The sequence below is a fragment of the Sceloporus undulatus genome, chromosome 2, assembly GCF_019175285.1.
Source record: "Sceloporus undulatus isolate JIND9_A2432 ecotype Alabama chromosome 2, SceUnd_v1.1, whole genome shotgun sequence".
Classification (NCBI taxonomy): domain Eukaryota; kingdom Metazoa; phylum Chordata; class Lepidosauria; order Squamata; family Phrynosomatidae; genus Sceloporus; species Sceloporus undulatus.
The window spans coordinates 199470102-199484114 of record NC_056523.1 but is presented as its reverse complement, the minus strand read 5'-3'; the positions used below and the strand labels follow the sequence as shown (position 1 = coordinate 199484114).

The window sequence follows — 14013 nt, the reverse complement described above, 5'->3', positions numbered from 1 at the left end:
TGCAAAAAAGGGGAATCTGGCAGGAGGCAAAGGGTGACAGGAGGCAAAAAGGGGGAATCGGGGTGACTGACGAGGTCAATTCAGGGCAGGTCAGAGGGCCACAGCAAGCCAAGACTCTGCTCTCCAGCAGGGAACTTTCCCTTTTTATTTTTTATAATTATTTTTGGACGTCTATGCACATGTTTTTTGCTTCAGGTAGATATATATATATTTAGATGCTGAAAGGCGCACTTTGCAAGAAGAGGCTTTTTTTCCCTTTGCGAATGAATGCTATAATGCAAATGTTACAATGTTTCTCTTTCCAATTGGCAAACTGGCAAAATGATACACAGAATGCTTTTGCTACTGTCTCTAAGGAATTCAGGGGTAGTCTAGGAAAAGCAAAGAATGCATGGGATCACATCCTTTTCTGGCATTTCCAAGGTGAGGAATTTATTATTATTATTATTATTATTATTACATGTGTATGAGGCATTCTGGGGTGGCTAGAAGGGGGGGACACGGGATGCAGAGATGGCATTAGCTTGCATTTTGGGGTTGAAAATGGGGCCACGGGCAGATCATAACTTGCACTGATCCAAACCCCCACAGCACGCACACACACACACAGGAGGTGTTTAAATTTGACAAAATGTGTGCATTCTGGTGCCTGGTCCTTTAAAAAAAGGAGGGGGGAAGCACACTTCCAATGCCCCAATGAGTGCTGGAAACGTCACCTATGATGATCGCGGAACTGAAATTTGATTGACAGCAGGTGCCTTCATTTTAAACCCGATTTCTCCAAGCGGGCATTTGGGTTAAAATATCCCTGAATTATAGTCAGCACTTGCTTCCGGAGGGGGAAACCGAAGCTTCCCAGTTCCTTCCAGCGCAAAAGTGCCAGTGAGAATGGGGCCAAGGGTCCACTGTAATCAAATCCTCGTGTAGGCAAAATGTTCTCTTAGGCTATATCCGCACTGGAGAAATAATCCAATTTGACACCACTTTAACTACCCTGGCTCCAAGCTATGGAATTCTGGGATCTGTAGATTTGGAAGATCTTTAGCCTTTTCTGTCTGAGAGATCTGGTGTCACAACAAACTATAATTCCCAGGATTTCATAGCACTGAGGCATGGCAGGCAAAGCAGTGTCAAACTGGATTATTTCTGCAGTGTGGATAGGGTGTCAATGAAACCAGGACTATACAGTGAGCTCTCAGTATTCACTGGATTCCCTTGTGGATACCAAAATCCGTGGATACTCAAGTCCCATTAGATGCATAGTAAAATGGCGTCCCTTATCGAGGTTTGCTTTTTTGGAATTTATAGTTTTTGGAATATTTTCAAGAGGTGGATGCTTGAATCCATGGATTTGGAAAGCTGACATAGTAAAAAGTATACCTAATAGAAGCTAAGGATTAAGGGTGCGTCTACACTGGCCAGAATACTTTGGGAGAAGCCCAGAGTATTCTGGCCCCAAACTGCCCTATATCCCCCCCTCCGCCCCCACCCCCCTTTATGTGGGTAATCCAGAGTAATTCCAGGCACACACCATGCTGTGCCACTCACTGCCACCATCACTGTGAGTTGCACCCTCTGAGGTCAAAAACGAGGCACTCATATGGCTGGGCATCTCATTGTGACCGCAAGAAGGAGGGATTTGCACTAGCAGCGCAAATACCAGGTAGCACAGTGCAACACTGTGTAAACAGCTGCCTTGCATGCCTCTGGACTGCTCCAGGTTTTCTGGGAAGATCTGGAGCCCAAGGTAAGTTTTTAAAATTCAGTTTAATGCAGAAATGGCCTGGTTTCATTGTGAAGACAGTCTGCAGTCGTGGCCTAATCTGTTGCACATTTGTGGCCTAACAGATAGGCCTAATAGATGTGGCCTAATCTGTTGCACATTTAGAAAGTAAAAACAACTATATTCAATAAGTTTTACTTCCAACTGGCTGCATATACCAAATTAGAACAGTGACCTAGCAGTAAAACCTTGGTCTCACTGGTTCACTACGGCTATGTTCAGATGATCACTGATTTCATCACACACCACAGTTCATGAAGCTATAGACAAACATTCGGACCGAGCATCATTCCTTCCCACTGCTTCTTCCTATCATACATTCCCTTCAAAGTTTGCTGGCTTCCGTTGTGTCCAAGTTCTTCTTCATGTCCAATTCAGGATATAGTACTGTGGTTTAATGCAAGCCAAAAGCATAGTGCTGAATCTAGCAAATTGAAGTCTTGGACGGTTATCCAATTGCAGCTCATGAGTACAGATTATGAAATTTTAAAAAGTGCTTTACTCCAATGATATCTTGAGACATGTATACTTATTAATAGATAAATGATCTGGCCAAATCCTGGAGCAAATTGAGATAATTATGACTACTCTTTATCAGCTCCAGATGAGGGCTGATTCCAAGATTTGAGGGTCAAAAAAAGAGTGTGTGGGGGGAGGGGGGACCAGATAGTGTGTCTCCAATATGGCCATATAGGAAAACAGCAAGGGAGTGTAATGTGGTGCATAGGAGGAAGGGAGCTGGACTCCTTCACCCACACTCTGCAATCACAGTATTTATGGGGAAAGACTATAAAATCATTCAAGTTATATAATCAACTGTCTCCTGCATCTTTCTGTTAAGTACCAGAAAATCCTTGAAATATCTGTAGTGATGTTCTGGGCTTATTGTCATCTGAGGGTGCATCTACATTGCAGAAATAATGCAACTTAACACCACTTTAAGTGCTGTAGCTCCATCCTATGGAATCCTAAGCTATGTAGTTTTAAATGATCTTTGGCCTTCTCTGACAGAGTGCCTGTGCCTGACAAAACAACATATCCCAGGATTTTGTAGGCTGGAGTGATTGCAAAGTGGTATTAAATTGCATCATTTTTACAGTGTAGATGCACCCGAGTTTGGTCTTTCTGTGTCTCCCCTTTAATTTCCTTCCTGCTTTGTTAAGCAGTTTCTCTTAATCCTCTGTTTGCTTTTCTTAGGCAGTATTCACACTGCAGAAATAATCCGGTTCAACACCACTTCAACTGCCATGGCTCAATGCTATGCAATTTTGGAAACTGTAGTTTTGTGAGACATTTAGCTTTCTCAGTTAGATAACTCTGGTGCTGTTACAAACTATAAATCCCAGAATTCCACACGGAGGGCTGTATCTCTCCACTGCACCTGCTGCCACAAAAAATGCCCCCAAACATCCTCTAGGTGGTATTTTCACCATGTTTTAAGGTCTTCCTTGGCCATTTTAAGCCCAGAGGAGGCTCTTTTAGAAACAGGAAGCGAGCAGAAGTCCTGCCCTATTCACTTCCTAAGTCAAAAAAGGCTTCTCCTGGGCCTAAATTGGGCCAAAATGTGGTGGAAATGTGCCTCATGCCCCAGGTGGACATTTTTCTAGCATTTCAGGGAAAGAAATAAGGAAAAATATTGTGTTTGGCTCCCTGGATGACCAGGTGCCTCACTGCAAAGGAGGACAAGGCACAGTAAAATTTAAGACATTCAATGAAAATGTAGGGCATTGCAAAATAACAGTTAAAAACACTGGAAAAGGAGGACATCTGGTCACCCATACTTCACCTTATGGTGACCCCATGAATGAGAGCCCTCCAAGACCTCCATCATCAACTGTCCTCCTCAGGATTTTGCAAGCTGTGGCTTTCTCGATTGAATCAATTCACTTATTACATAGTCTCCCTCTTTTTCTACTGTCTTCCACTTTGCCAAGCATTATTAACTTTTCCATTAATTTTAAAGTAGATATGTTATTATGATATTGCATATTTAATTCACATTGATCATCTTTTTGTTCCTTCCTTTCTTGAGTGTCCTGAGTTGCCCTGTCAGATGAAGTCATATGGAAATACGCATTATCCATATCTTCACTGAAGAAGGGGTAATGCTCTACAGAGCCTGGGTGAATAAAATGCGAGGACATGATTTTTCATTGTGGTGTCCACCTGAACCATTTGTTCCAAGCAGTAACAATTATCTTCAGCATCTGCTAGTCCTGATGTGTAACCTGTACTCAGGACAAGAGGCTGGTGTCAGAACAGAATACGGAGAAACAGAATGGTTCCCAATTGACAAAGGGGTCAGGCAAGACTGCATTCTTTCAACCTCCCTATTCAACCTGTATGCAGAAAACATCCTACGAAAAGCAGATTTAAGACTCAGAGGCAGGAAGAGTGAAGATAGGAAGAAAGAACATCAGCAACCTAAGATATGTAGATGATATAATACTACTAGCAGAAACCAACAAAGATCTGGAGCAATTACTGAGGAAAGTGCCAAGGTCAGATTAATGCTGAACATTAAAAAAAATGACCACAGATGACTTCTACAGAATTCTACAATAATTTGCCCTAGACAACAAGGAAACTGAAATAGTCAAAGAGTCCCCATACCTTGGTTCAAATAATAATCAAAATGGAGACTGCAGTCAGGAAATCAGAAGAGGACTGGGATTTGGAAGGCCAGCTATGAAAACACTGGACAAGATCCTGAGATGTAAAGAATATAACTCTGAACACTAAAGTGAGGATAGTCCATGTCATTGTATTCTCATCACCATGTGAGTGCTGAAGAGTTAAAAAAGCTGATAGGAAGGAAATAAATTCATTCAAGATGTGGTGCTGGAGAAGAGTGCTAAGGATACCGTAGATGGGCAAAAAGACGACCAAGCCTGTACTCTCCCTGGAAGCAAAGATGACTAAATTGAGGCTCTCCTCTTTTGGCCACATCATGAGAAGGCACAAATCATTAGAAAAGAAAATAATGCTAGGAAAGGTGGAAGGCAGTAGAAAGAGAGGAGGGCCATAAGTTAGATGGATGAATTCGATCAGGGAAGGCACTGCTCTGGGCCTACTGGGCCTGAACAGAGAAACAGAGGACAAGGGGTCTTGGAGATGTCTCATCCATGGGGTCACCATGAGCTGAAGTCAACTCGAGGGAAATTAACGGTAACAACAGTAATAATAATAAATAATAATAAATAGTTTATTTATATTTCTCGCCTCTCCCTCAGGATCGAGGCAGGATTACATCAATAAAAATACACTACAGTACATAGATACAATCAATAAAATACAAATTACTATTAATTCAATAAAATAACTAACAAGTCATCATATAATTATCCAATAGTCATACCGTGATAGCCAAGGGTGGAGCATTTCAATTCGATAATCCTTATATATGATTGGGTGGGTATGCTCGCCGGAAGAGATTAGTCTTGAGTGCCTTTTTAAAGGCATCTAGGGTAGAAATGAGATGGATCTCTTCCGGCAGGCTGTTCCACAGTTGAGGAGCTGCGTCAGTGAACGCTCTATAGGGTTGTTATCAATCTAGTCCTATGGTGTTCTAATATATTCTTTCCAGATGTTCTGAGAGTGCGGGGTGGATTATGTAAGGAGAGACATTCCCGCAAGTAACTCGGGCCTGAGCCATGCAGGGCTTTAAAGGTAATGACCAACACCTTGAACTGCGCCTGGAAGCTAATCAGCAGCCAATGAAGAGTTTTTAACACTGGTGTTATATGGGCTGACCTAGGTGTGCCAGTGACCAATCTGGCTGCCGCATTTTGAACCATTTGAAGCTTCTAAATTTGGTATAAGGGGTAGCGCCATGTAGAGTGCATTACAGAAATCTAATCGAGGGATTACCAGTTCATGTACCACCGCTTCAAGGTCCTTATGGTCCAGGTAGGGACGCAGTTGCGTATCAACCGAAGTTGGTACCAAGCACTCCTGGCCATCGCATCCACTTGGGATGACAACTGTAGCGATGAATCCAGGAGTACTCCCAAACTGCAAACTTCGTCCTTTAGGGGGAGTGTGACCCTGTCTAAGACTGGTTGATTATTCTCCATCCCTGGACACAAGTACCTCCGTTTTCTCTGGATTCAACTTGAGTTTGTTTTCCCTCATCCAGCCCATTACTGACCTAAGGCAGGCATCCAGAGGAGAGATGCAATCCTTAGTCACTGTAGCAGTCAGAGACAGAGAAGTAGATTTTGGTGTCATCAGTGTACTGATAACACTGCGCCCCATGTCTCTGGATGATCTCACCCAGGAGCTTCATGTAAATGTTAAACAGCATGGGGGACAGAATGGCGTCCTGAGGAATGCCAGATGTCAGCTCTCTTTTAGAACAGCAGCTATCCCCCAGCATCACCATCTGGAACCTACTCGAGAGGTAAGAACAGAACCACTGCAAAGCTGAGCCTCCAATTCCCAACTCCCTCAGGTGTTCCAGAAGGATACCATGGTCAATGGTATCGAAGGCCGCGGAGATGTCCAAGAGCACCATCTCAGTCATATGGCTGCCTGTCAGCCTATTACTTGGAGACGTTTTTTAAAAATAGTACAGCTCCCCAAATTCTCCAGCCAGTATCACAACTGGGGGGGGGTCTCATAGTTGTCCTTCCATCCCCAAATAAATTTACCAAGCTCTATGTCAAAGTGAACTCCATTTCTGAGCCACTTTGGGAAATCAGATAGAAATGGGTCCTTCTGCCTGAAAGAGATTGTCACTGCCACAGTGTCAAGGATGTCCAGGACTCTAATCCTAAGTATCTTTATCATGCCACAGACATCTGAGGGCTACAAGGCTACTACAACAGCAAAACATACAGGGGTCACTAGTTATTCCTAATCTCTACTGGTTTTCTTTTATAGCACAGATGGAAAATGTATGTCCCTCCAAAAAAACTGGAGAATTTTTTGAATTTGCTGGATTTTCAAATGCTCTCACAAATGATTATGGTGGCTTGGGCTGGTGGGACTTGCAGTTCAGAAACAGCTGGAGGGCTACATGTCCCCCACCCATTTTACAGTTTGAAGAAAAACAGAGCTCACACTTTTACACTACAAGAGCCAATATTAACTCAGGCTTCTGAGCCTGGCCACTACCAAGTACCAATTATACAATGTTCTGCCGTGATCAGCCAAATAACTTTTTGCTCTGGCATAAACCTATATATCTCTGCTGGAATTGTTAAGTAGCAAATGTCGTTAAGATTAAAAGGTTTCATCAGACAAGGATAGAATGTCCCAGACTTCAAGAGGCACAATCAATCACAGAGCTCTAGACATTTGAAAGCAAGTGATGATTGGATTGTGCTTCAGACACACAGGGAGAAGGGAAAAGAACCACACCAAAAGACTTCATTCACTTTTGAAAACAATATTTCCACTTAAACCTATAAGAAGTCAGCATAAGGAAATTATTCCTTCCCAGACGACTCCTTGAAAATGAATCCAGACCAGACCGGCACATTATTTTATCCAAAAGAACAATTAAGGTGATCTGTCAAGCACCAACGTCTTTTGCTGGGTAGGAAGATACAGGAATATTGTTGGCTCAGTAAATTTTAAAGACAAAACTCAAAATCAAATGCACTTTCATTTGAATTCACTTTAGCCTTATCTTGTCAAGCAATACATTCACACTATATAATTAAAGAACTATGCTTCATCTTAACTACCATGGTTCCATCCTACGGAATTATGATATTTGCAGTTTAGGGACACATTTGTAATTCTCAGTCAGAGAGCATCTCTAGTGTCTCACAAATTACAAAGACTAGGATTTCACAGGATGCAGCCACAGCAGAGTCAAAATCATGCTGCTATAACTGTGTTATAGATTCCTAGATCTTACTCGTTCATAGCTCTGCAAATATTTTCTTGTCAAACAGGCAACTTTCCCTTCTCTCTACAAAATCTGGACTGCAAATGCTGACAGCTTTGTTGCCTGAAGGTCTGTGACATTTTGTGCTATCGTATCAGCTCCGCCAATCAAACGTTTTGTCACAAGTGCAATCTGATACTGATAGCCATTATTTAGTCTACATTGTATGAAAAAGGTTAAGGTTTTCCCTTTGACCAGGTTGTCAAGTCATGTCTGACTGTAGGGGACAGTGGTCATCTCTGTTACTAAGCCAAAGAGACAGCATTGTCAAAGAGACCGACTCTGTGATCATGTGGCCAGCATGACTGCACAGAACACTGTCACCTTCCCACCCAAAATGGTACCTATTTATCTACTTGACACTTTTACATGCTTTCGAACTGTTAAGGAGCCCTGGTATCATAGTGGTTGAATGCTGGCACTGCATCTACTACGTTGTGCTTTCAATCCCAAGGCTCCAGGTTGACTTTCTATCCTTTTGTAGGTCAGTAAAATGAGTACCCATTGGCTTACGGATTGTAAACTGCTTAGACAGTGCTGAGTTCACTACTAAGCAGTAAAGAAATGTAAATGCTATTACTATTGCTAGGTTGGCAGAAGCTGGGACTAAGGATGGGAGCTCACTCCATCACGCAGCACTTGGGCCTCGAACTTCCAACCTGTCCATCTTGCAATAGCTATTTCAGCTATTCTTTAATACAGCTTCTTTAATAATATTGTGCAATGGAGGAAAGGGCCTTTTGTGTATGTACTCTTTATATTTGTTGCTCTTTTTAATGATTAAATTGTTTTTAATTCTAATGAATATTTTATTGTATTATTAATATTTTAACTGTATCTGTTGAAAAGGCAGGATATTAATAATAATGTCATTGTTATTGGGTGCCTTCAAGTAATTTATGATTTATGTAACCCTTAGGCAAATCTATCAATGGTTCTTCTTGGCCAGATATTTTCAGAGGTTTGTCTTTGCTTTCCATTGCGGCTGAGAGAATTGGACTTGCACAAAGTACCCCATAGATTTCCATGGCTGAGCGGTGATTAGAACATTGGTTACTAATTTGATTAATAAAATGATTAAATATGGAAAGATGGGAACATTAGCAGATGGATCCATTGTATTTATCTCTTGAATAAAATGCAAATGAAATAAAATGCTGAGCCATATATCTCTTATCCTATACCTGTGCAATTGGAATTTGTGTTCTAAATGTAGAATGGATACATGGCTCAGCAATACTACATGTGAGAAGGACCCTGGGATTATTATTGCTCATGAGTTGAATATGAGCCAGTGGCATGATGTTGCAGCAAAAAAGGTGAATGCTATTTTAGCATGCATTAATAGAAGCATGGTTTCCAAGTCAAGGGAGGTAAAAGTCCTACTGCATTCTGGGCTATCCAGGCCTCATCTGGAGTATTGTGTTCAGCTCTGGGTATCTCATTTTAAGAAGGATACAGACAAATTGGAGCAGGTTCAGAGAAAGGCAATGAAAATGATGAAGGTATGGATAACGAAACATATAAGGAAAGGTTGAAAGAGCTGGGCATGTTTAGCTTAGTGAACAGAAGACTGAGGGACAACTTGATTGCATTATTTAAATACCTCTAGGGCTAACATGAGAGTGTTGGCTAGGATTCTGGAGACCAGGGTTCGATTCCCAGCTTGGCCATGAAACCGACTGATTGGGCAAGTCACATTCTCTCAGCCCTTGTGCTGGCCAAATGGCCGTAATAAAGTTATATTATATTATTCTCTCAGCCTCAGGGGAAGGCAATGGCAAACCTCTGAACAAATCTTGCCACGAAAACCCCATGATAGATTCTCCTTGAGGTTACCATAAGTTGGAAATTACTTGAAGGTACACAACAACAACAAAGGCTAACACAGGAGGGGTTACACCGTGCAGTTTGACACCACTTAACAGTCATGGCTCCATCCTATGGAAACCTGGGATTTGTAGTTTGGTGAGGTACTCAGCCTGGTCTATCATCTTGGCATCTGGAAAAGCATTTAGTCATTTGTCCATGTGTTTTTGTATATTTGCCTATGGAATATGTATTATTTCTTTTGTATTGTGCAATATATGAAAAAAGAACTAATAAAAATATTTGAGAAAGAAAATACTGGTGCCTGAGCAAACTATTACCAATCCCAGTATTTTGTAGGATACAGTCATGGCAGTTAAAGCGGTGTCAGACTGCTTTATCTCCGCAGCGTGGATACACCCTATGACACCAACAGCCCTTCTCAAACTCCTCACCAAAGAAACATTAACTGCATTGTATGCCATTGTGGAGTAGTGGTTTGAGTGTCAGGCTGAGATTCTGGAGACCAGGGTTTGAATCCCCGCTCGAGTATAAAGACCCACTGGGTGATCTTGCACAAGATCACACTCTCTCAGCCTCAGAGGTTGGGAATGGCAACCCCCCTCTGAAGAAACCTGCCAAGAAAACCTTACGATAGGTCATCAAAAGATCGAAACAACTTGAAGGCATGCAACAATGGCAAGCAACAAATCAAAGCTGAGAAATGTATTAAATCAATAAAATCTTTTCCAGACACTTGTCGAGAGAAGGGAAACATAGCCTGGAGCATTTCCACATTCTCATAAACCACATGGAGAACTGAGGCAAAAAACGGGATTCACAAACTTGAGGCATGTCTAGAGGGGCACTCACCTGGATATAAACCCCTCTGGACATGCCTGAAGATGCATCCACACTGCAGAATTAATCCAGTTTGGCACCACTTTAACTGCCTTGGCTCCATGCTATGGAATCCTGAGCATTGTAATTTTCTGATACCTTTAGCCTCCTCTGTCAGAGAGCTTTGCTGCCATGCAGGGTGCCCAGATGTCCTCGTTGCAAAATTAATATTAATACAACAAAATGTAGGACCTTCAAGAAAAATGTAGGACTTGAGCAACTAAAAAGCACAAAACCCCTCAGACAAATATAAAATTCATGCTTCTCAGAGCTGCTCAAAATGGAGGACAATTTTGCCACAGCAAACTACAACTCCCAGGGTTCCACAACATGGAGCCATGGTAGTCAAATCAGTGTGGAACCGGATTATTTCTGCAATGCGGATACTGCTTGCTCAAGAGAGTTATGAATTCTAGGCTTGAACCTTGAAGAGAATAGGGAAAGGGAGCCAGACTTTTAGGAAGGGCAAAGGAAACTTTATATATATGCATATGTGTGTGAATGTATATTAATCCAGCAGGTTACAAATATACATATACACATACATATACAGAGGAAAATTTTAATCCTTCTGCTGGATATATATATATATATATGAAGTTTTGTTTGCCCTTCCTAAAAGTCTGGTTCCCTTTTTTTTTCTCTTCAAGGTTTAAGGCTGGCATTTATATACACACACATACACATATATACTAATCCAGCAGGAGGATTAATATTTCTTCTGTGCGTGTATGTATACACACACACACATACGTGTGTGTATGTATATTTCTATATACACATATACACACACACACACACACACACACACACACACACATGCACACAAAGGGAAAGGGAGCCAGACTTTCAAGAAGGGCATATATATACATACGTGTGTGTGTGTGTGTGTGTGTATTAATCCAGCAGGCCTTAAATATACATATACACACACATACAGAGAAAAATATTACTCCTCCTTGGGGATGGAGATATATATATAAAAGTTTTGTTTGCCCTTCCTGAAAGTCTGGCTCCCTTTTCCTTTTCTCTCAAGGTTCAACCTTGGAATATCTATCTATCTATCTATCTATCTATCTATGTATCTATCTGTCTCCAGCAGGAGGAGTAATATTTTCCTCTGTATATGTGTGTATACCTGTGTATATTTGTGGCCTGCTAGATTAATACACACACACATATGTATGCATGTGTATATATGCCCTTCCTGAAAGTAATACACACACACATGCACACACACACTCATACTGTATATACACACATACATGCATAGAGGAAAATATTAATCCTCCTGCTGGATTAATACACACACACACACACACACATCTTGATGAGAAAAGGAAAAGGGAGCCAGACTCTCAGGAAAGGCAAACAAAACTTCATATACACACACACACACACACACACACATATATATACACACACACGTATACATATATGTTTGTGTGTGTTTGTATTAAACCTGGCAGGCCGTGAATGCGCGCGCGCACACACACACACACACACACGTGCAAACAAAGGAAAATCTTAATCCTCCTGCTGGATTAAGATATAGAGATGATAGATAGAGAGATAGAGATTAGACTCCAGCAGGAAGGAGGAGAGGCCGTGTGTGTGTGTTTTGTGTGTGTGTGTGTAGTTTTGGAAGGAAGGATGCCTATCCCTCGCAAAGTCCCCAGAGCCAGGCAGGAGTCCTAGGCCCCCTTCAGTAAAAATGGGGGGCAGCAAAAAAGGCGGGAGAGAAGAGGAGGAGGAGGAGGAGGAGGAGGAGGAAGGGACTGCCTTGAAGGCGGCTTACCTTCACCGGGGGGCATGCAGCAGCAGCAGCCATGTTCACAGAGCCCCAGAGAAAGCGAGGCAGGGAAGAAGGCGGTCCCTGGCAAGGCAGGCAAGCAGGAAGGAGGGCCCTGGAGGAACAAGGAGGAGCCACCCCCAGGCCCTGGGCTGGGGTTGGTGTGGGTGGCTTCAAGGTCCTAAGGCGTCGAAGAAGTTATAATCAGGCTTTCTTGGCAGAGTTCTTCAGAGGAGGTTTGCCATTGCCATCCTCTGAGGCTGAGAGAGTGTGACTTATTGCCCAAGGTCACCCAGTGGGTTTCCATGGCCAAGCCAGGATTGGAACCCTGGTCTCCAGAGTCCTAGTCACTCAAACTACTACACCACTCTGGCTCTGTCTTTCACACATACACATATCTATCTATCTATCTATCTATCTATCTATCTATCTATCTATCTGTCTGTCTACACACACACAAACACACATCCACACATACACACACATCCGTCTGTCTGTCTAGCTACATATATATATATATATATATATATATATATGCACTCACATCTATCACACACACATCTGCATATACACATCTGTCTATCTACACACACATATATGTACATACACACATCTGTCAACACACACACAAACACACATCTACACTTACATATGCACACACATCTATCTGTCTACACACATATATACATACATTTACATACTCACATTTATCAACACACAAACACACAGCTACACATACATATACACACATTATCTATCTATCAACACACACACAAACACATCTTACATACATATACACACATCTGTCTGTCTGTCTATCTATATACATATATACATATACCTATCTATCTATCTAACTATCCATACACACACATGCGCCTAAGAACCCACCCATATATATGTATGTATGCATAAACACACACACACACATATGTATATGTATATGCATATGTATATGTATAAACTCACATGCATACATACAAACATGCACACACATACATAAACACACATATCTGTCTACACACACCCATACATATGTACACATCTGTCTATAAACAGATACACACAGTATACACACTTGTATGTATACATGCACATACAGTACATGAATGCAGACATACCTCTATAAACACACATCTATACACACACAGACACACACCTCTTTCTGTCTCTCTCTATATATACACACCCACAGGCATACGTATCTACACACACCCATACATACGCACACATCTTTCTATAAACAAATACATACAAACACACACATCTATACACACTTGTACCTATATGCACATACGTGCATACACATACATCAAAAAATAATCACAAAAACTGACACATCTATATACATAGACCCATATACACACACATCTGTCTACACACACATACATGCAAACATGCACACAAATGCATGGAGGCACATCTACATACACAAGCATATACACATCTGTCTATGCATACACAGACATGCATACATACACACAGCTACATAAACACACACATCTGTCTGTCTGCAGATATACATATAAACACACATCTGTCTCTTTCTGTCTGTCTACACACATACATATATGCATACTCACATGCATTTATCTATCCATACTCTCTCTCTGTCACACACACACACACACACACACACACACACTAATCCAAGGTGTCTTCCCAGCTTTTCCCACTGGAGGGGACCAAAGTCTTATGAAAATGAAACTTCCTCAGTGTTACTTTAATGGTGCTGGTTATCCCAGTGATCATACAAGTGTGGCTGTGTGTGTAATGGCTAAATGTGTATTTTGTTAAAAGAAGAAGCTTTGACTGAATTTTTAAAGGAAG

The 14013-nt window shown here is 41.6% G+C and overlaps 1 protein-coding gene across 2 annotated transcripts in view; it reads right to left on the bottom strand.

Moving 5' to 3' along the window:
- Positions 1 to 14013, bottom strand: part of LOC121923885 (methylthioadenosine phosphorylase) — a 38497-nt gene that overhangs the window by 22754 nt on the left and 1730 nt on the right. Inside the window, exon 1 of one of the 2 annotated variants that reach the window (XM_042454790.1) lies at positions 12190 to 12286. The exons of the other annotated variant lie outside the window; for it this stretch is intronic. Coding sequence (XP_042310724.1) covers positions 12190 to 12222 — 33 coding nt within the window. The 5' untranslated portion in view covers positions 12223 to 12286. Of the gene's footprint in view, positions 1 to 12189; positions 12287 to 14013 lie in introns of those variants that run through there. 2 annotated transcript variants of the gene reach the window in all.